Below are 24616 nucleotides of genomic sequence, written 5' to 3'. Positions count from 1 at the left end.
TAGTAATAGTGTCACTAACCAAAAGCAGATCACTGATTTGTCTATAAAGCAGAGTTATTAATGACCCTCAGAAATTTCTTTTTTTTTTTTTTTTTTTTTTTTTTTCTTCAGAGATTTGACTCTATCCTTCATCTGCCCTGTTTCCACACTTCCCTTGACCCTAAAGCAAGGTCTGCAAAGACTATCCACACAGATCTATTAGGCTCTCTCCTTGTGTTTATCTTGTTCTGTAAAAGAGAAATTAAACTTTACTAATATTTAATATACCTTTTCAATAGCATGTGTATTTAATTTACAAGTAATTATATACAAGACACTTCTGGTTGAAAATATGAATCAATTATAAGAGTTAAATGAAAAGAAAAAAATTGTTTAATCAAGACGTACTATCTTTAGGGAAGTTTTAACTGAAAATTGTCAGAAAATATAAAATATGGTAAATACAACACGTACGTATATGTACTTACATACATTCATGAGATTTTATAAATTTCTTAAAGGTTAATTAGCCTTCTCAATAGATATCAGCTGTTGCTGATTATCACCCCAAGTTTGATCTCCAGCCAGCACCAAGGAGACTTTATAAAAGCCAGTCTCAGAGACAGAATGGGGCTAACCCATTATTCGAGTAACTTTATAGCCCAGATAGTACATTTGTTTCTTATTTTAAAGAGTAAATGATACTAGAGCACCTGGGTGGCTTAATCTGTTAAGCATCCGACTATTGATTCCATCTCAGGTCATGATCTCACTGTTTGTGAGATCAAGCCCTCTGTCAGGTCCCATGCTGACAGTGCAGAGCCTGCTTGGGGTTCTCTCTCTCCCTCTCTCTCTCTCTGCTGCTCCCCAGCTTGCTCACTCTCTCACTCTTTCACTCTCTCTCTCTCAAATAAAGTAAACTTTAAAAAAAAAGTAAATGATACTCTCCCTCTCTCTCTCTGCCCCTCCCTTGCTCATGCTCTGTCTCTATCTCTCAAAAATAAATGTTAAAAAAGGGCACACCTGGGTGGCTCAGTGGGTTAAGTGTCTGACCGGCTTAGGTCATGATCTCACAGTTTTTGAGTTTGAGCCCCACGTCAGGCTCTGTGCTGACAGCTGAGAGCCTAGAGCCTGCTTCGGATTCTGTGTCTCCCTCTCTCTCTGCCCCTCCCTTGCTCATGCTCTGTCTCTCTCTGTCTCTCAAAGATAAATAAATGTTAAAAAAAAAAAGTAAATGATACTAATCTTTAATTTATGCACAAATTTTTAATTCAGAACAATATTATAATAAAAAATATTCATGGAAAAATTAGTCAGCTATCCTATAGTTACTAATTGTTATTTTCCATTCATATTCATGAATTATGTATATATTTCATTTGTTTAGTGTACCATCTTGCTTTAATACAACTCAAACTGTACCACATATAGAATCAAGGATCATAAGAACTGTAATTCACTCTTCAGATATGCCTTGACAATCCCTAGAGTCTAGATACTAAACACTGTTAGCCATTTAACTGACTATACTCTAATTTTTTCTCTCTCTGCTACTGTGACAAAACATCCCAACTTTACCACCTTTTCAAAACCAGATGATACCAAATTGCCAACCACATAAATTTTACCACTACTTCTGGGGAATACAACGTCGAGTACAAACAATTGAATTCCTTCCTGAGACTTTGAAATGTCCTTTAACAACCATAAGGGTTTGAAAGATAGTATCATGACACTTAGTTGGGATTGTTTAGTTATCGTTGAGTGGATTTTGAGGGTAGGAGCAGGAGGGCACATTTATTTAGAAAATATCATGGCCATCCATCTTTCTTTGTCTCCCAGAGGTGAACATCTGCTCTTCCCCTCAAGTCCTCAGACATACCAAGGGCTCCAAGCGGTATCTGCAGTCTCACTATGTGAGATTGTGATCTGTACTGCAGCAGTGGAGAAGACTGAGCAAGCACAGTTTTCATAAATACTGCATCTTTCATTAGAAAGGACACTCTCCCACCAAAAAGCTAGAAACGGTGCGGAAATACAATATTCTTTTACTTCACATTTCTGCCAGATTTTGCTTCAAATAAACATTTGCTCTGTAATTCTCCAGTTAAATTATCTACACAGGTTAAACATTTCCATTAATGTCCCTAGGTTAGCGACACTTTTCTGAGAAATCCTTTGATGTCACAAGAACATTTTTCTCCTTCAAATGCAGTTGCTGCAGATTTTCAACAAGTATTAGGGAAGTATATGGTATGTAACCTCCAACTGTACTCCTAAACATTGTATGACAGCTGAAAAATCAGTTTGGAATTAGGAGATAAGAGCTGTAAAGATGAGAACTGAGGATTTCTATTCTTATATAATGATAAGGAATGATATCCTCAATATATTGGTAAGTGAATAAAGCAAGATAGAGAAAGTATATATGGTATACCATTATTTGTTTACCAATCTTATATGCAGCCATTTAAGAAAGAGGGAGTAAATACAAACATATTTATTTGTTTGCTTATAGTAAAAAAAAAAAAGGGAGATTGGGGGCAAGAAAAGGATAAATCAAAAACATTTTAATGGTTGCCTACATAGGGATAAGGGGCAGGAATAGAAACAAGGCCTTTCTGAATGAAACTTATTTTGCAAATTTTACTTTGGAACCATGTAAATATTTTACATAATTATAGAATACTATTAAATTAAATTTTTAAAAAATAGTCCCTAGAGTGAAATAAGACAGTCCCAAGAGGACAAATACTGTGTGATTCCATTTATATGAGGTACCTAAAGTCAGATCTGTAGGGACAAAAAGTAGAACAACAGTTGCCAGAGCCTGGGGGGAAAGGAAGAGGAGGAATTGGTGTTTAAGGGGTATAGAGTTTCAGTTTGGGAAGATGAAAAATGTTCTGGAAATGGATGGTGGTAATAATTGCACAACAATGTGAATATACTTAATGCCACTGAACTGTACAGTTAAAAATCATTACAATTGTAGGGGCGTCTGGGTGACTCAGTCGGTTAAGCATCGAACTCTTGATTTCCGTTCAGGTCATGATTTCATGGTTTGTGGGTTCAAGCCCCACATCAGGCTCTGAGCTGGCAGTGCAGAGCCTGCTTGGGATTGTGTCTCCCTCTCTCTCTCTGCCCCTCCCTGCTCACTCTTGCTGTCTCTCTCTCAAAATAAATAAACTTAAAAAAATTTTTTTAAATCATTACAGTGGTAAATTTTGTTCTGTATATCTTACCGTAACAATTTTTTTTATTTTAAAAAAGTAATCCCTAAAACTCAAAAAAAAAAAATCTAATAGGTTTTTTTTTAATGTTTATTTATTTTTAAGAGAGAGAAAGAGACAGAGGATGAGGGGCAGAGAAAGAGGGAAACAGAATCCAAAGAAGGCTCCTGGCTCTGAGCTGTCAGCATAGAACCTAATTGTGTATTGAGCTGATGACTTAAAAGATAGTGAAAATTTATTTCAACCGACTTTAAGAAACAACAATTTGTATATTCCTAGTGAGATTATACCCTAATGACAATAGAACTAAAAAATAAATATTAAAGTTTTTATTTTCAAGTGTCCCATTGTTAATAATGGCATTGGTGTTGCTATTCTAAAATTGGTTTATATAAATATATTACTTTGAGTAATCAAGTTAATGTCATTAGGAATCAAGGTTTTCAGCAATAGTTGCAAATATAAAATCAAAGAATTGAGTAAAACCTTATAATCCTAAATTTTACTTGAAAATTAAAAAAAATTTTTAAAGAAAATTAAATACTGAAAATTTTAATTGAAAGTTACATATTGAAATTTTTTTCACTGAAAATATATCAATCCTTTTTTCTCTTTTAAAAAAAGTATAATGGGGCACCTGGGTGGCTCAGTCAGTCGAGTGACCAACTCTTAATTTTGGCTCGGGGCATGATCTCGCAGTTTGTGAGATCAGGCCCCTCGTGATTTGTAATTATTTCTCTCCCTCTCTCTCTGCTCCTTGTTCTCTCTCAAAATAAATAAATAAACCTCATAAAAATAAAAGTATTTCCTAGGCTGTCTATTGAAAAACATTAGAGGGGCACCTGGGTGGCGCAGTCGGTTAAGCGTCCGACTTCAGCCAGGTCACGATCTCGCGGTCCGTGAGTTCGAGCCCCGCGTCAGGCTCTGGGCTGATGGCTCGGAGCCTGGAGCCTGTTTCCGATTCTGTGTCTCCCTCTCTCTCTGCCCCTCCCCCGTTCATGCTCTGTCTCTCTCTGTCCCAAAAATAAATAAAAACGTTGAAAAAAAAATTAAAAAAAAAAAAAAGAAAAAAGAAAAACATTAGAAATAATGACCAACCCAGTAGCAGTGTGCCCCCTTAGCATCTAGATTATTGTCTCTAAATACCATTTTACACTAAAAAGAATAAGACCTAATTGCAGATGTCAGGCAGGAAACATATAAGCCAGAAACATTTTGTCATACCAGAAAAAAGGAAGCTTTCAAAGTTCACTGTACTCTTGTCAAAAGACTTTAGGAGCCAACTTGAAGTAGCTAACACTTGTCAGTAATGGAATAACTGAACATCAAAAAGAATAATAACTGCAGTGGATTGTAACACATCATATATGTTAAAACTCCTTGAGTTCCTAGATACTATCAAGGGGGGGAATAATCCCTCGTCAGTCAGCTCTGGAAGATTCTAAGGATCCACCTCATCACTCCAAAAACCAATAAATAAAAGGCTCAACCATTTATTCTGACTTTCTTATATGAACTGTACTTCAGATAAAACAAATAGTTGATAGGGAAAAAGGGTTTTGTTTTTTTTTTTTTGGTCTTTATATAGACCAAATGTAGAAATACTCCAGCTAATAAACAAAGAAGAGGTAATAAATTTCACTATTTTACAATCCCTAATGTAATAATAGATCTAGGCAGTGATCATTGATGACTGACAAAATTAGGTGAAACGCTGATGGGGAAATTCATAATAAATGAAATGAAACTGACTCAAAATACCTAAACCCACTGGGGCACCTGGGTGGCTCAGTCAGTTAAGCGTCCAACTTCAGCTCAGGTCATGATCTTGCAGTTTGTGAGTTCCAGCCCCACATCCAGCTCTGTGCTGACAGCTCAGAACCTGGAGCCTGCTTCAGATTCTGTGTGGCCCTCTCTCTCTGCCCCTCCCCTGCTTGTGCTCTGTCTCTCTCTGTCTCTCAAAAGTGAATAAATGTAAAAAAGAAATTTTTTTTTAAATACCTAAACCCATTGATTATTCCTAAGGTCACAATAAGGGAGACAATCAGTCATCAGTTATGTGTTTCTTGATGTCACACAGTAAGTAGTATATAGCACACATCTGAAGTAGGCTTGCCCAAAACATCAAACCTGAATAGGACCAAGCCTTTATATCTAACTACCAGTTTACAGGAAATAGAGAGATCAGTGACCACATTAAATGATACACAGCAACCCAATCAGCAAAATCCAGAATATGAGAAACTCTACAAGACAAATAATCAAATTTCTTCAACAAATAAATTGCAATGGGGAAAAAGTTAAGGAGAATCCCCAGATTAAAAGAAACTTATGCATATCAACTAAATGCGGACTTTGGATCCTGGATCAGCAAAACAAATGTTAAAAAACAAAACAACTATGATTTTTTTTATAAATTTGTTACAAACTGGATGTTTGATGATATTAAGGCATTTTTATAGATACGATAATGATGTTGTAGTTTTATTTTTAAGAAAAATGAGGCCATATCTTTTAGAGATACAAACTGAAGCATTTACAAATTAAAATGATAGAATGTCTGGGATGTTCTTTGAAACAATACATTTGGGGAAGAGGTAATTGGTAGTAGTATAGATGAAACAAGATTGGCCATGTGTCGATACTCGGTGATGGGTACATAGGGATGGGTTATACTGTTCACTCTGCATTATACTGTTCACTCTGTATATGAACTTTTCCGTATTAAAATATTCTCAGTATAACTGTTTTAGTTTTCTAATTATGTATTTAACAAATCAGTACAAATCAGCAGCCTAAAACAGCACACATTTATTATCTCCCAGGTTCTGTGGGTCAGGAATCCAGGCAGGACTTAACAAGTTCTCCTCAGGGTCTCACACAAAGTTGCAGTGAGTTTGTTAGCCAGGCTGTGTTCTCATCCAGGAGCTCTGGGGAGTATTTGGCTTCCAGGCTCATTCATAGCCTGTTGCAAAATTCATTTCCTTACAGCTGTGCCAGGGATGCAGCTTTTTACTGGCTATTGACCAGGGCACACCCTCAGGTCCTAGGAACTGACAACAACAGGTCCTTGCCAGTTGCTGTCCTCAGTATGGCTGCTTCCCTGTCAAGACTAGCAGAGGAATCTCTCTCACTCCAGTCTACTAAATATTATATAATGTGACATAATCACAAGAGTGACATCCCATCACCTTTGCTTCTCTTAATTAGAAGCAAGTCACACTTGGGGGTGGGGAGGGGCGGTTTACAAGGATGTGATACATTGGGGGTCACCATAGGGTGTGTCTACCACAATGCCTAAAAAATACTTAAGGATAGATGCTTTTATATTAAATTCATAATTTTTTATGAAGAATTCTGCATATTCTACACAGCCAAAATATATTATTGACAGAGCTCCCCCAAAACTAGTTACCATATGAAAATATGCATATTTTAAGCAGTTAACACATCTGACATCAAAGACATTTCTTTTTAACATTTATAAACTAACCTGGTAAGCATTAAATCTGTAGAAAATTTTTAAAAGTGTTGTTGAATTTCTTATACTATAATTAACAAAAGAAAAATGTTTTGAGAGATTTAAATATATGTGTGTGTGTGTGTGTGTGTGTGTGTGTGTGTGTGTATGTGTATATAATCTGAATGCCAATGAATGGACTATAAATACATTATCTTAACAAATCTTAAATGATTCTCTTAGGTTAAAAAACTTAAACATTTTTTAAAAGGAGAGAAAGAAAAAAGGAACAAAAAGAAAAATAAAAAATTAACCATTCATCTTAAGTCGATTATATCTGCAAAGACCTTATTTCCAGATAAAGTAACATTCACAGGTTCCTGGAGTTAGGAATTGAACATATCTTTTGGGGGACACAGTTCAACTAGCAACCTCCTCTTTTCTACATTTACCTAGTGAGCTCCTCACAAAACATCAATTGTAAGTTGCATGGTCCCATAACCGACAAGATCAGAGTTCTGTCTAAGGTGGATTTGATCACTTGCCAACGAGCAGGTTTTTTTTTTTTTTTTAATTTAAAATATTAAGGCTTATTAGTTGGGGCAGCTGGGTGGCTCAGTTGGTTGGGCATCTGACTTCAGCTCAGGTCATGATCTCACGGTTCATGAGTTCGAGCCCTGCGTCGGGCTCTGTGCTGACTGCTCAGAGCCTGGAGCCTGCTTCAGATTCTGTGTCTCCCTCTCTCTGCTCCTCCCCCACTTATGCTCTGTCTCTCTCTCCTCTCTCTCTCTCTCTCTCTCTGTCTCAAAAATAAATAAAGCTTAAAAAACAATGCTCATTAGTAAAGTAAAATAATACAAAAGTATATGAAGCAAAATACGAGTATCTCCTACAATCTCAGTCAAACCCCCTGAGGTGAGCACTCTTAACAGTTTAGTGTATAACCTTCCAGAATTTTTTATGTGTATAAACATACATATAAATATAAATGTATGCACATGTATGTAAGTATACATTTTTGTATACATTATATGTTTATAATATATATAACATAAGTTTATACATACATTTTAAATTCACAAAACTAAGGTCATTAATACAATGGGTAAAGGCTTGATCTCTGGAACTTGAGTCTGAATCCTTGTTTTGCTTCTAGCTGTGTAACACTGAGTACCTTATTAATTTCTCTCAGTCTCCGATTTCTTCTTTAGAAAATAAAATGATAAAAGTACTACCTTATACGGTGGTTTGGAAATTAAATGAGTTAATATGTGTGAAGTGCTTAAAACAGCACCTGGCACATACTAAGTGTTCAATAAGTTATTATTTAATATTGTTCTGCAGCTGTAGCTTTTTATATATAACGCTACATTGGAATGACCATTTTTGTTAACATGGATAAAGTGGACGACATAAAATAGGAACAAAGGACAAGAACAATGAATGGAAAACAGTAACAAATATGGTAGATATTAGTCCAACTATATCAATAATCACTTTAAAAGTTAATGGTCTAACTTTTCCAAAGAAAACATCCAGATGGCTAACAGATACAGGCAAAGATGCTCAACATCACTCATCATCAGGGAAGTATAAATCAAAACCACATTGAGATACCACCTCACACTGGTCAGAGTGACTAAAATTAACTCAGGAAACAACAGGTGCTGGTGAGGTTGTGGAAAAACGGGAACCCTCTTGCACTGTTGGTGAGACTGCAAACTGGTGCAGCCGCTCTGGAAAACAGTGTGGAGGTTCCTCAAAAATTAAATATAGAATTACCCTACAACCTAGCAATAGCACTACTAGGAATTTATCCAAAGGATACAGGAGGGCTGATTAATAGGGGCACATGTACCCCAATGTTTATAGCAATGCTATCAACAATAGCCAAATTATGAAAAGAGTCCAAATGTCCATTAATGTCCATTGATGAATGGATAAAGAAGATGTAGTATATATATATATATATATATATATATATATATATATATACATATATATGTATATATATATATATCCATTGATGAATGGATAGAGGTAGTGTGTGTGTGTGTATATATATATATATATATATATATATATATATGCTACTGTACTACTATATATATGTGTGTATATATATATATATATACTACTCAGCAATGAAAAAGAATGAAATCTTGCCATTTGCAACAAAGTGGATGGAACTGGAGGGTATCATGCTAAGTGAAATAAGTCAGAGAAAGACAGATATCATGTTTTCACTCATATGTGGAATTTGAGAAACTTAACAGAAGACCATGGGGGAAGAGAAGGAAAAAAAAGTAGTTACAAACAGAGAGGGAGGCAAACCATAAGAGACTCTTAAATACAGAGAACAAACTGAGGGTTGAAGGGGCGGGGGGGTGGGGAGGAGGAATGGGTGATGGGCATTGAGGAGGTCACTTGTTGGGATGAGCACTGGGGTGTTGTATATAAGTGATAAATCACAGGAATCTATTCCCAAAGGCACACTGTATACACTGTATGTTTGCTAACTTGACAATAAACTATATAAAAAACTAATAATAATAAAGTTAATAATCTAAATACACCAATTAAGAGACAGATTGTAAGGTTGTTTCAAAAAATTGTCAAGAGAATGAGAAGACAAGCCACAGACTGGGAGAAGATGTTTGCAAAAGATACATCTGTTATCCAAAATACACAAAGAACTCTGAAAACTCAACAATAACATAAAATAGCCTGATTTAAAAATGGGCCAGAGTCGCCTAGGTGGCTCAGTCAGTTAAGTGTCCAAGTCTTGATTTTGGCTCAGGTCATGGTCTCACAGTTGTAAGATGGAGCCTTGAGTCAGGCTTGATGCTGGGTGTGGAGCCTGCTTAGGGTTCTCTCTCTCCCTCTCCCTCTGCCCTTCCCGCCACTCTCACTTGCACATGCGCATGCTCTCTCTCTCTCAAAAAAAGGTGGGGGAGGGACTAAAGGAGTGCCTGGCTAGCTCAGTCGGTAGAGGATGTGACTCTTGATCTCAGGGTTGTGGGTTAAAGCCCCATGTTGATTGTAGAAATTATTTTTTTTTTAATTTTTTTTTCAACGTTTTTTATTTATTTTTGGGACAGAGCGAGACAGAGCATGAACGGGGGAGGGGCAGAGAGAGAGGGAGACACAGAATCGGAAACAGGCTCCAGGCTCTAGGCCATCAGCCCAGAGCCCGACGCGGGGCTCGAACCCACGGACCGTGAGATCGTGACCTGGCTGAAGTCGGACGCTTAACCGACTGCGCCACCCAGGCGCCCCTATTGTAGAAATTATTTTTAAAAATAAAGACTTTAGGGGCACCCGGGTGGCTCAGTCGGTTAAGCTTCCGACTTCAGCTTAGGTCATGATCTCATGGTTTGTGAGTTCAAGCCCCAAATTGGGCCCTATACTGACAGCTCAGAGCCTAGAGCCTGCTTCAGATTCTGTGTCTCCCTTTCTCTGTGTTCTTCCTCCGCTTGCGCTCTGTCTCTCTCTCTCTCTCTCAAAACTAAATAAACGTTAAAGAAAATTTTAATAAATAAACATGAAAATAATTTTTAAATAGAAAGGCCAAAATTCAAAACACTGACAACACCAATGCTGACAAGGAAGTAGAGCAGTAGGAATGCTTCTTCACTACTGATGGGAACGCAAAATGCTACAGTCACTTTGGAAGACAGTTTGGCAGTTTCTTACAAAACTAAACATACTCTTACCATATGATCCAACAACCACACCTTTGTTATTTACATAAGTTGAAAAGTAATGTCCACACAAAAGTCTTCATACAGATGTTATAGCAGCTTTATTTATACTTGCCAAAACATGGAAGCAACCAAGATGTTTTTCCATGGGTAAATGGATAAACTGTGGTACATCCAGACAATTGACTATTATTCAGCACTAAAAAAAATGAGTAAATCAAATCATGAAAAGATATGTGGGAAACTTAAATACATATTACTAAGTGAGGGGCGCCTGGGTGGCTCAAGTCAGTTAAGCGTCCAATTCGTGGTTTCAGCTCAGGTCATGATCTCAGGGTTTCATGAGTGGAGCCCCACACCCGGCTCTGTGCTAACAGCACAGAGCCTGCCTGGGATTGTCTCCCTAGCTCTCTGCCCCTCCCCCACTCGATCTGTCTCTGTCTCTCTCAAAATAAATAAATAAACTTAAAAAAAATACATATTACTGAGTGAAAGAAGCCAATATGAAAAGCCAGTACTTGGTTCCAACTATATGACATTCTGGAAAAGACAAAGCTATGGAGACAGTAAAAAGACCAATTGTTGCCAGGGAGAAGGGAGGCATGAATAGGTGGAACACAGGAATTTAAGGGCAGTGGAACTGTTCTGTGTGATACTATATTATGGTGAATACATGTCAGTATACATTTGTCCAAACCAAGTGAATGTACAATACCAACAGTGAAACCTAATATAAACTATGGACTTTGGGTGATAATGATGCATCAGTGTGGGGTCATCCATTGTAGCAAATGTACCACTCTAGTGCAGGTTGTTGATGGGGAGCTTTGGGGAGGGGGAGGGGTGTAGGGAGGGGATAAGGGTTATGTGAGAACTCTATACTTCCCACTCAATTTTACTATGACCCTAAAACTTCTCTTTATTTAAAAAAAAATTTTTTTAATGTTTATTTATTTTTGAGAGAGAGAGAGAGAGACAGACAGAGCGTGAGTGGGGGAGGGGAAGAGAGTGGGAGACACAGAATCCAAAGCAGGCTCCAGGCTCTGAGCTGTCAGCCCAGAGCCTGACGCGGGGCTCAAACTCACCAACCGCAAGATCATGACCTGAGCAGAAGTCGGACACTTAACCCAGAGCCACCCAGGCACCCCTAAAACTTCTCTTTAAAAGTCTATATAAATATATAAACAACTTAAATTTTAAAAAAGACTTCCACCACTGATTGAATATATTGAAATATCACTCTTCCATCCACCCCCTCCCCTTTTTTAGCAAGATTAAGGTGGGACAATTTGAAGTTTAGTTGATTCCTTATGCTGAAATACAATTGAAATGCACCTTTGACACTTTTGTTCTAATTTGTACAATCTATTATCATAGATTTTATTTATAGAAAATAATATTTGTATTATATTTCATTTCTATATAGATGCAATACAATAAAAATCAAGGTGATAGCTCAATATCTACACTGAGGAGCCAAGTAACTGAAGTAAAAAATATTATGTCCAAAAATATTGATGAAATTTTGGAAAATGAAGAAAGATTGAATATCTTCACTGATAAAACCGATGATCTCCAAACAACTGTAAGTGATGTTCACCTGTCTTGATATCCAAACAGTGTCTTAGGACTTGAGACAAATGGCCAAAAGGAAATACTGTGAGGAATACCACGAATACTGTGAGATAATCCTATGTCACCAAACTATGGCTTTATCAAAAAATTATAGGGTCTCCTGGGTGGTTCAGTTGGTTAAGTGTCCGACTTCAGCTCAGGTCGTGATCTCATGGTTTGTGAGTTCGAGCCCCGCGTCGGGCTCTGTGCTGACAGCTTGGAGCCTGGAGCCTGCTTCAGATTCTGTGTCTCCCTCTCTCTCTGCCCCTCCCCTGCTCATGCTCTGTCTCTCTCTGTCTCTCAATAATAAATAAATGTTAACAAAAATTTTAAAAAAAATTATAAGAATGCAACTAAAGTATTAATTATAAAACAATGAAAATTTAAAACCCATTAAAGTAGGAGGTACTTATTTGCATAACAGATGTATTTCTTACATTAAAAAACACACAGATTAGTCAACAAATAAATTTCAAGGGAAAAAAAAGAGGGAGAACTTACCAAAAAATGGATTTAGAAGGTGTATCATTTCAGTGTGTGGCCTTTATTTGAAATTTGATTCAAACAAACTCTAAACATGAACATTTACAACTTCATGAATAAGTAGATATTTGAATTCTGATTGGATATTAGATGACAGTAAGAAATATTATTGGTTTTTAGATGTAATAATGGTATTATGGTTATGTTTTTAAAAAGTCACTACTACTAGAAATACATATTAAAATATTTTGAATGAATTTATGTAATATCTGAGATCAGCTTCAGAATAGTTCAGGAGTGGGGGAGTAGAATGAGGTATAAATGAAACAAAATTGGCCATAAGTTGACAATTGTTAAAACCAGATGTTGAGTATATAGGGTTTCATTATACCATTCTGTCAATTTTTGTATGTGTTCAAAATTTTCTATTAGAAGATAGTTTTGGGTGCGCCTAGGGGGCACAGTCCATTAAGCGTCCGACTCTTAATGTCAGCTCAGGTCATGATCTCACAGTTCATGAGTTCGAGCCCCACATCAGGCTCTGCATTGATGGCATGGAGCCTGCTTCTGATTCTGTGTCTCCCTCTCTCTCTGCCCCTCCCCCATTTGCACTCTCTCCTTCTCAAAAATAAATTTTAAAAAAAAACATTAAAAATTTTAAAAAAGAAATTAGACTATGATTAAAGTCCCTGTGTACCTTTCCCAAGCCCATTCCCCTTCCACACCAGAACCACTATCATGAATTTGATATGAATCATTTGTATGCTTGAGTCCTGATTTGTATCTGTAGGTATATATGTATCTACATTCTTAGTTTGCATTTTTAACTTTATGTTTGTGACATTATAATGTACATATAATGAACTAAAACATAAGATTTTAGTTCAACATTATGTTTATGAACTGTATTTATTTGGACACACTTAGCTTTAATTTATCAGTTTAACTTCTGACAGCATATCATTACTATTTAAGTAAATGTAGTTGGGGGCGTCTGAGTGGCTCAGTCGAGTAAGCACTGACTCTTGACTTCGGCTCAGGTTCATAATCTCAAGTTCGTGTGTTCAAGCCCCACATCCAGCTCTGCGCTGACAGTGGACAGCCTGCTTGGGATTCTCTCTCTGCCCATCCCCCATTCTCTCTCTCTCTCTAAATAAATAAAATGTAAAAAACTTAAAACTACATAAACACAGTATACTTATTTTTTCTCCTTTTAATAAACATTAATGTAGATTCTAACTTTATTATGAACAATACTTCTTTGAACAACCTATTCATATCTCTTGGTACACTTTTGCAAAACTGTTCTTTTTGTTTATTTATTTTGAGAGAAAGAGTGCACATGGGAGGGCCATAGTGTGGAGCCTGATGTGGGGCTCCAGCTCACAAGCTATGAGTCGTGACCTGAGCCAAAACCAAGTGTCAGTCACTCAACTGATTGAGTCACCTCAATCAGGTTCCCCTGCAAAACTGTTTCTAAGACAGTGATCTGTAGAGTTTTTTGGTCATGCATACTTATTTGTAATTTTACAAATTTACAAGTGCATTCTTCAGAATGCATTTAGATATATATCTAAATTATATATTCTTCTATAATAACACTATATAATATAAAGAATATAGGAAAGTAGTAATTAAAAGAATGGGATGAAGATGAAATAAAATATTAAATAATTTGGTTTTTTAAGAAGATTAAAACTGTTTCTCTCCGATTAAGAAAAATATTAATAAGAATGTTTTTAATAATAGTAATTATAATTAAAAGTCAGATCTGATTATAATCATTATATTTTTATTTCTAAATATGGCAGATGAAATACTCAAACTAGAAGAGATATATCCTCTTTGCCATGTTTTTGTTGTTTATGTTTGCCTTATTGGTATAATTTTTTTAAGTTTATTTATTTATTTAAGTAATGAACTCACAACCCCAAGATCAAGAGTTGCACACTCTTCCTACTGAACCAACCAGCACCCCTTTATTGGTAGAATTTTTAAGCCACATGTGTACTTTTTAGTTTAGTTAAAACTAAATAATATTGCCCATAAATTCTCTTCCCCAGATGCATGTAAATTATAGGAATTGCAATACACTACAGGTAAATGGATAAAGGGGTAGGCAGTGGTCAACTCTTTGTCACTAGGGAATTTACACTTTACCCCTAAAAAACCTTAAGCGTCCTCATGTATCATTTTACGTACACACTTAGGGAAGGTGTCAGCACCTATACATATGTTGTACATTAATACATGTTCATTCCCTTCCTATTTTTTTGATTAAAATAAACAAAGAGAAGTTCTAAAATTAATTTCCTGCTTTCCAATGGAGCATCTCATGCAACTCCCTGGGATGCTTGATCTCATTGTAGAACCCTCACTCTGCTATATATAGAAAGAGAAATGAAATTGCTGGATCTTAAAATATGTGCATCTTTAAATTAACTAAATACTTCAAAATTCCTTAAGAAGTGTTGTGCCATTTATACTTCCATCAGTAGTATATGAGAGTTCTGTTGCCCCACATTCTTTCTAATACTTGGGATTATGAGATTATGATTTTTAACAATCTGTAAGGGAAAGAAGATAACTATTGTCTTAATTTGTGTTTTCCTAATTTTGAATGACATTGAACAATTTTTATGTTTATTAACTATTAGAATTTGTTCTGTGAACTGCCTGTTGATATCCTTTGCCCATTTTGCTAATGTGAATCTTTATCTTTTAAAATAATTTATAGGAAATACATAAAATACTGATGTATAATAAAGGATAAAAAATGGTATACAATTCTTAGTTGTTGATACTTAGTTGTATAAAGTGTAAATATGTTCTCCCAGTATGTGGCTTGGCTTTCAGCTTTATGTAAAATACCTTTTTTAGGAAAGAAGTCTTTAACTTTCATCTAGACAAATATATCAGTCTTGTCCTTCATGGTTTATGCTTTTCTGGGTCTTGTTTAAGAACTCCTTTGAGGCGCCTGGGTGGCTCAGTGAGTATGCAACTCCTGGTTTGGGCTCAGGTCATGATCCCAGGGTCCTGGGATCAAGGCCTGCATTGGGCTTTACACGGAGTGTGGAGCCTGCTTGAGATTCTCTCTCTCCCTCTGCCCCTCTCCCCTGCTAGCGCTCTCTCCCTCCCTCTCTCAAAAAAAAAGAACTCCTTCCTTTCCCAAAGTTATAAAGATATTCTTACATTGTTTCCTAAAAGTTTTAAATTCTGCTTCTTAAACATGGATCTTTAAAACATCTGGAATTTTGTTTTTTGCATAGAGTATGATGTAGGAATCAAAGTTTTATAATTTTCTGTACAAAAAATCAGTTGCCCAAACACCATTTATTGAATAGCACTCAGCCTTTCCAAATTTGGTTTGTAATGCCAATTATATATATATTTACATATATATGTATATATGTATATGTATGTACATATATGTATATGTAAATATATATATACTCTATTCTTTTTTCTTTTTATTTAATTTATCTAAGTAATCTCCATACCCAACGTGGGGCTTGAACTCATGACCACAAGATCAAGAGCCACATGCACTTACCAGTAGGCCAGCCAGGTGCCCCTCCCTATACATATTTAATATCTATTAATCCATTTCTTTATCCTTGGACCAGTACTATACTGTTTTAATTACTGTGGTTTTATAAGAAGTCTTAATATCTTATAGTGAATGGTATTCTACTTTTTGAAAATTGTGTTAGCAAGTCTTGCTTTCTCTTTCAGTGAATTTTAGAATCTACATCTTGAGTTACACACACACACACACACACAATTTTAGGATGTTAGTTGGAATTACATTAATGTGGGGAGGATTGACATCTTTAAAATATTGTTTTCACATCTCTGAATGTGCTAGGTCTCCATTTTTCTAGGTCTCTTTCTGACTCTGTTTTTTGATTAATAGGAACACAATCAATTTTTGCATACTAATGTTGTATCCTAAATCTTACTGAACTTTCATGGTAATATTATCTATGGATTTCTTTGCATTTTTACATAAAAACTTTATCATATACTAAATAATGACTATATTTTTTCATCCTTTCCCATATATATTCATTTTTTAATTTTTTTTTATTTAAGTACCCTCTACACCCCACATGGGGCTCAAACTCACAACCCCAACATCAAGAGTTACATGTTCCACCAAGAGCCAGGCACCCCTCTTTATTTTTGCTTGTCTTACTATGTTATCTAGGAATGCCAGTAAAATATTGACTAGAAATGGTGATATCTGAAATACTTGTTCCCAATTTAAAATGAATATTTTTAATGCTTCCCAATTAAGTATTAAATTTACATTCAGATTTTGATAGATACTTTTTAACAACTTATAAATCTTCCTTTCTATTCTTTATTTGCTAAGAAATTTTATCATGACAGGGGGTTGAATTGTATCAAATGCTATCTTTACATTAATTGAGATAATGATTTTTCTTCTTAAACCTGTTAATATGATAAATTTCACATTAAATGTTTGTACGTGTTGTAGGATTCACTGCTATAGTTTTACCTTTGTTGCCTCAAAAGACTGACTCTAGCCGTGTATAAAAACTTATACTATATGCTATATGCGGTTGTATTCTTAACTTTTGTCTTGTGCCTGTGGTTGCTTTAATTTCCTCATTCTTAGCCTTTCGATTATTTTAATCAAGTTTTTTGTTTTGTTTTGTTTTGGTCCTTTCAAAGGACCAGGTTCTGCTTTATTTTCCATTTCAAAACTTGATTGATTTTGAATCTTTTTGCTTCTAGTCGTTTCCAAGTGCCTGTATCCACATGTAAAGTTCTTTTCTGGACAATATTCTGAAACCCGGTTATTTCTTTGCTCCTGCTCCTTGCCCTCATGCCTCCCTCTCAATTTAAAGACAACTACTTTGAGGCCATTAGGCTTGGATAGGAAGCATATTGCACCCTTAACCTCGTCTCCACCACAGGGCAGAATCTTTTTTTTTTTAATTGAGGTAAAACTCACATAAGGTATAATTAACATTTTTAAAGTATACAATTCAGTGGCATTGAATACATTCACAGTATTGTATATCCAACACCTTACTAGTTTCAAAACATTTTTGTCACCCCAAAAAGAAACCTCATATCCATTAAACAATTATTCCCCAGGCCCTGGCAACCACGAATCTACTTTCTGTCTCTATGGATTTACCTATTCTGGCTATCTCATATAAATAGAATCATACAATCCAGTCTTTTGTGGCTGGCTTCTTTCACTTAGCATGTTTTTCTAGTTCATCCATGTTGTAGCATATGTAATTCATTCCTTTTTGTGGCTGAGTAATATTCCATTTTATGGATACACCCCTATTTGCTTATCTATTAGTCATCATTTGGTGGACATTTGGGTTGTTTCTGCCTTGGCTATTGTGAATAATGCTATTAACATCCATGTACAAATTTTTGTTTGAATACTTGATTTCAATTCCTTTGTGTGTATACATAGGAATGGAATTGCTACATCATGTGGTAATTCTGTGTTTAACTTTTTGAGGAACTTCCAAACTATTTTCCACAGTGGTTGAACCCAGTAATGTAAGAGGGTAGCCACAAGTACCCACCAGTAATGTAAGAGGGTTCAGATTTCTCCATATCCTCTCCAACACTTGTTATTTTCCATTTTTTTAATTATAGACATCCTACTGGGTATGAACTAGCATCTCACTTTTTTAACTAGCATCTCCTTTTGATTTGCATTCCCTCAATGACTAATGATGTTGAGCATCTTTTCGCATGCCATTTATAGATCTTTGATGAAAGTCTGTTCAAGTCCTTTTCCCATTTTTTTTTTAATAGGTTTGGAGTTTTTCTGTTATTGAGGGAGGACAGAATCTTCTTAATGGGCATTTGTCATTAAAGACCTTTTCAATATTTCTATTTCTGGACCAAAAAAACATAAGCTTATCTAATGTTTCAGTGTTCCACATTTCTTCACCCTATTCCTTTTTCATTTCTTCTTGCAAACCAGCCAGTTGGTACCTTGATAAATGCAGCCAGTAACAAGAACTCACACCATTACCATTCTGTTTTCCAACATTTTCTTCCAAAGTGAAAGACTCAATAGGCAATTTGTTTGCCTTCCAAGTTGTCACAGGCAATGGTAAAACTATCCAGTGTTTTATTCTGAAGAATATAGGTCTTTATCTTTCCAGCCTCTACTACCAGTTTCTTCACTGCCTACCACCTGATGGTTAAGCCAATGCCACATGTTTTAGACTCTTTTAATAACATCTCATCCTACTACCAACTGCAGTATTAGAGAAACACTAACTGTTGAACTAAATAAAGGTTTATTTCTTGGTTGCATAACAATTTAAAACAGGTTTTCCGTGGGCATAATTTCACATGGTAATCCAGGAACCCAAGCTTTTTCCGTTTTGTGACTCTGCCATTGCCTGGGGCCTTAGAGTCTTTCCATTTCAGGTGGCAGTTGGTTAAACATGGAGTGGAAGAAGCATATTTGCTTATAGCCACTTCAGCCCAAAAGTGACACCATCATTTCTACTCACGACCTATTGGTAAGAATTAGTCTTACAGCTTTGCATATGTGCAAGAGGCAGAGAGGGAAACAGCACAGAGGGGGGTGAAGAGCCTGATAAATGTGGTCTGTGATTGGACAGTCTCTTGCCAGCAATAATTCTACATTATGAGAGGGGAACTAAAGTCTGCAGTGGATAGCTGGCTGTGTTTATCACATCTGCACTAAGGAAATTCTAAAGGAGGTATTTTAGGTAGTTGGAAAATTATCTCTGAGGAGAAATCTGACTTTCAGCAAAAAATTAAAGAGCAAAGAAAGTGGTAAAAGTGTAGGTAACATAAAATGAATATTTAGTTCAGTACAAGTGGTGAGAGGTGGTTGGATTCTGTATACATTTTGAAGGTGGAACAAATTGGAGTTGCTGACAGATTGCATGTGTGGTGAGAGGGAGTTAAGGAAGACTCCAAAGTTTTGAGCCTAGTTAGCAGGAAAGATGAAAATTCAATATAGTTCCATGTTCTCCTCATGGAGCCCAGAGATTAGCCTGCTGTGCCTGTGGGCAGTGAAATCCCAAGCCCTGGATGACAGAAGCCAATGTCCTCACCCTCCCAAATCCAGACAAGCTGCACCAGAAGTGCAATTTCTCACTGTTTGCCTAAGTTTTGGCACCAGGCTGTACTCTGACTTTCTTCCCAATTCTGCTATGAATTTAAGTTTGCTTATTATATTTTATCTAGCATTTCTGAGTAGTAATAGTGGCAGGAGGGTTATGGGATTACTTAGTCTACCATACTGCCAGATCTATTAATTTTTTTATTAGATTTTGTCTTTTTTATGGGGTAAGTGGCAACATCTAAATCCCACAAAAAATATGGCAAAAAAAGTAAGAGATTTTATTTCACTTTACTGCCTTACCTTCCAAACAAATCCCACTTTTATTCATACATGATTACATGAAGAAAAAAATGACTTCCTCTTTGAGGACAGTTGAGTAGAAGCAGCTCAATAAAACATATTTGAAGTATTTTACAGTTTTTCTCAGAATATTTTTCACACAGATACCACATAATCATTCTCACAAAAACCTCTATTTTTTTTTTTTTAATTTTTTTTTTCAACGTTTATCTATCTTTGGGACAGAGAGAGACAGAGCATGAACGGGGGAGGGGCAGAGAGAGAGGGAGACACAGAATCGGAAACAGGCTCCAGGCTCTGAGCCATCAGCCCAGAGCCTGACGCGGGGCTCGAACTCACGGACCGCGAGATCGTGACCTGGCTGAAGTCGGACGCTTAACCGACTGCGCCACCCAGGCGCCCCACCTCTATTTTTTGACTTGCAAAATTAGTTACCTCTCTTTTCCCCCTTGATCTTTATATAAAAGACTACTGAATGTCCCTTAAGAAGCTGATTTGGGGGCACCTGGGTGCCTCAGTCAGTTAAGCTTCCAACTCCTGTCAACTCAGGTCATGACCTCATGGTTCTTGACAACGAGCCCTCTCTCCTTCTCCACCCCTGCTCTGCTTGTGCTCACACCTGTGCACAAGTGCTCTCTCTCTCAAAATAAATAAGCTTTTTTAAAGGGAAAAAAAAAAGCCCATTTGGCTTTTTAACAAAAAGGCCAGTAAGCTTTCTCTCAGTCTGCCTACAGATAAATATGGGTCATGGATTTTAATTTGACAGATTAAACAGATACATTTATCTTGGCATACACTCAAAATTCCAATAAAATTATAGGTAAAGCAATAATTAGGAATTTTAACGTATAAATTACTAGGACAAAAAACAAGGAAAAGACAACAGGTAACAGATGGCAACAATTCTGGAAGCTAGAAAACCAATTATGAGTACTTTTTAACCTTTTTAGTAGCAAAAACCTCAAAACCTAAGTTTGTACCAGAAGACATTAAGATGCAAACTGATCCAGGCCATAGAACTTTGGAAAGAATCAGAAATTGGAGATACATGGTACTTGTAAAAGTAGACATGCAATAGAAGTCTCAAGAGGAGACTAGGTATAAAGTCTTTAAAAGGAACATGTTACCTGCAGAGCCTCTTCCCTACATTTTAGAGCCACATCACTTCCTCTCCTTACCCCTGACAAAAGGATAATAAGTGTTATTACCTAAAGACAACAGACCAGAGAGGGTCTAAATTCAGAAACCATATGCAGTTGAGGCCAGAGTGACCAGCATATTAAAATCCGATGGATCAAGTGAAAAGTTTTATCCTGAGTATCTGTATCTTTGAATATGGTGACCATTCCCCAACCTTCTCTGTCTTCAGAGAAGTAATAGAAAGTAATGCATCCCTGAAACAAGAATGAAAAGCTATGTAAAAGCTTATTCATAGAACAAAAGAGATCTTTTGGAAATTAAAACAATAGTAAAAATTTTAAATTCAGTAGAATTATTATAATATAAAGTTGAGATACTCTCTCAGAAAGGAGAGCAAAAAGAGAAAGAGGAAAGATAAGAGCGAATCAGTCTGAGATCCAACATATGAACAACAGGAGTTTCAGACAATGAAGAAATCAAAGGAGAGAAAATTAGAGGCATACAAGAAAAATTCCTAGAACTAAATAACACGAGTTTCCAGATTGAATGAACAAAACAAGGACCATAGCAGGGCATGTAGGTAATATTGAAATTGTAGAACATTAAAAAAGGAAGAGAGATTTTAAATGTTTTCAGAGAGAAAATGCAAAGACTTGGCAATTAGAATAGCATCACATTTCTCAATAGCAATATACGGGTGCTAAAGAAAAATAGAGGAGTATTCTACGTTAAGCACTGTTGGGAATACAGCAGTGAATGAAACAGACCAAAATCCCTGCCTTCGCGGAGCTTACATTCTCAACACACAATAAATAAGATTTACATAATGTTAGATAAGAGATAAATACCTTAAACATGTTAATTTCTTATGATTATTTTTGAGAGAGACAGAGACAGAGTGCAAATGGGTTAGGGGCAGAGAGGGAGACACAGAATCCAAAGCAGGCTCCAGGCTCTGAACTGTCAGCACAGAGCCAGAGGCTCAAACTCACAAACCATGAGATCATGACCGAGCCAGTCAAGACGCTTAACTGGCTGAGCCACCTAGGCACCCCAAGAGATAAATACTTTAGAGAAAAATAATGTATCGAAGGGAAATAGGGTTTCTGGGATGGAGATGGGGGTAGCGATTTTAAATAGGGTTATAAGGGATAGTGGCATTTAAGTAAAATCATAAAGTGAAGATGAGGAAACTGGGGCTCAAAGAGTTATTAACTTGGTCACAGAGTTAATAATTTTATTTATTAATAAATTCTATTAGTTTATTAAATATTTATTAAATATATTAAACATTAATTTATTAATATTAATAAAATTACAGCTGAACTCAATGAGGAAGACACCTGGAACCTTGGTGCATCATTTTATAAAAGCTGTGCAGACTTTGTGAGATTCTCTGGGGTTGCTCAAAACCAAGCTAAATCTGTTCTTTTACATAGCTTTATTAGGTATTAAAAGTGTGTCCATTAATCCAGATACAGAAAGAAAACATTAAATTTGTGTTTATTTTTATTTCAGGCCAAAGAGTCCCAAAAAACAAGAAAGATTCTCAGAAGGATATGGTGGAAACACTTCAGAAAGATTATAATCATCACCGTGGTAATTCTCCTCTCAATCATCATCATTCTTTTAAGTACAAATGTAATACCAACCTGACCCTGACCCTTTTTCTCCCCATCCCCAGCAGTTACCAATAAATTGTTGTGTGTAAATAGAGAGTTCTACAATCAACAATTATGAAATAGCATTCTCCAGTGGTAGGAAGACTGAAGGAAGAGGGTTTTGGAAGTTTTTCCTTGTCCTTGTAGTGTGCTTTATTAATTTTCGTACCTCTTCCATTTCTGTAATGCTGCCAGTTTTTTCCCCACTGCTCCAGCTACTTCCCCAGCCTCTCTGCCCTTTGTTAAGATTAAAAGCACAAACCCTGGAATCAGACCACTGAAGTTTAACTCTCCACCCTGCAAGATACCATCAGGTGACTTTGGACAAGTTGTTTAACCTGTGTCTGTTTCCTCATCTGTAAAAGGGAGCTAGTAATAATACCACATAGAATTATGTCTACCACATAGTAAATGCTATTTAAGTGTTAACTATTACTTAACAGGAAGAAAATGATTGCATTTTTGGCATTAAATCCCTAATATTTTCCTTCTTACTCAGAAGAAAAATGACTGTGATCTCATTAATTCCCTTAGAAATAGAAGTCTTGTGGTGCCTGGGCGGCTCAATTGGTTGAGTGTCCAACTCTTGATTTTGCTCAGGTCATAATCCCAGGGTCATGGGATCGAGCCCGACATTGGACTCTGTACTGAGCATGGAACCTGCTTAAGATTCTGTCTCTCCCTCTCTTTGCCCCTCCCTTGCTCTCTCTAAAATTAAATACAAATAAAAATTAATGACTCTTCACATGAGTACACAGTCCAGAAATAAACATTCACCTCTTCCACAGATTCTTTCATTTGAAATGACTACTCACACCATTGTTTTATACTAGACATTTCCTTGGGTGAAGATTTTAAAATTAGGAAGCTGTATCTCCAATAAACCTGGAGATTTCCTGTCCCATTTTACCACCCTAATAGCTTTCCCCCTACATTTCACTCAATAACCTCAAATCACTAAGATATCTAATAACCAAAACATCCAGCTTCACTTTGCAGTTGGTAACAAGGTATCATGAGTTGTTTCTTAAATGGGAACTTGAGGTCTAAAGTCAGTTTTAAAAATCACTTAGTGATCCATGGGGAAGAGTAAAAACATGGGTTCCTATCTGGTAGATAGCTCATTTTAATTCTAATGATCAAGTATCAGCACTTTATAAATAGACACCAAGCTTGTTATTCCTCCAGCACAGGATCACCTTTCCATGCACAAAGTATTTTTTAAAGGATTTTAAATGTTAGAAACTTTAGAGTTTCTGTAATTTATGTCAGGAAAAAAATAGGTGTTATATTGAATATGTACTCTGATATAATGCACTAAGTGCTTTGGAGGAGGAATGTCTCATTAATTTTACAATGACAAAGAAGTAAAAACTATTTTTAACGTTTATTTATTTTTGAGACAGAGAGAGACAGAGCATGAACGGGGGAGGGGCAGAGAGAGGGAGACACAGAATCTGAAACAGGCTTCAGGCTCTGAGCTGTCAGCACAGAGCCCGACGCGGGGCTCGAACTCACGGACCGCAAGATCATGACCTGAGCCGAAGTCGGCCGCCTAACCGACTGAGCCACCCATGAGCCCCTATTAAGTATAATGTAAGGCACATAGAAAAGTGCTGTGTAATATTTGCTCATATTATCGTTATTTTGCAGATCAGAAAATAGCCAAGTTCAATGACATGTTCAAGGTCACACACCTAGAAAGCTGAGATTTTATGAATTCAAGTCCTGGCTGTTGTATATATGAAATCTGTATCTTTAACTCAGAGTATATTATCTGACCCCTCAATTGTGGTCCAGATTAAGACACATGGAGTATTTTTGCTTTTTGTAGGTTGGTAGGTTGTTGGGGGGGGGGGGGGGGGGGGGGGAGACAGAAATTTAAAGAGAAGCATTGTGAGAATTGCCATGTATTTTGCTATTATTTTTAA

The 24616-nt window shown here is 36.4% G+C and overlaps 1 protein-coding gene across 1 annotated transcript in view; it reads left to right on the top strand.

Annotated features, from left to right (window-relative positions):
* The window catches only part of LOC115512497 (vesicle-associated membrane protein 714-like), a 32846-nt gene extending 10048 nt beyond the window's left edge, over window positions 1–22798 (top strand). Inside the window, exons 4-6 of the mRNA XM_030313599.1 lie at window positions 2131–2232; window positions 11800–11958; window positions 22543–22798. Coding sequence (XP_030169459.1) covers window positions 2131–2232; window positions 11800–11958; window positions 22543–22680 — 399 coding nt within the window. The 3' untranslated portion in view covers window positions 22681–22798. The remainder of the gene's footprint in view (window positions 1–2130; window positions 2233–11799; window positions 11959–22542) is intronic.
* Window positions 22799–24616: the final 1818 nt, after the last annotated feature.

Source organism: Lynx canadensis, chromosome B1 (genome assembly GCF_007474595.2).
Source record: "Lynx canadensis isolate LIC74 chromosome B1, mLynCan4.pri.v2, whole genome shotgun sequence".
Classification (NCBI taxonomy): domain Eukaryota; kingdom Metazoa; phylum Chordata; class Mammalia; order Carnivora; family Felidae; genus Lynx; species Lynx canadensis.
The sequence above is the reverse complement of the archived record's forward strand: the minus strand, read 5'-3'. Positions and strand labels throughout refer to the sequence as shown.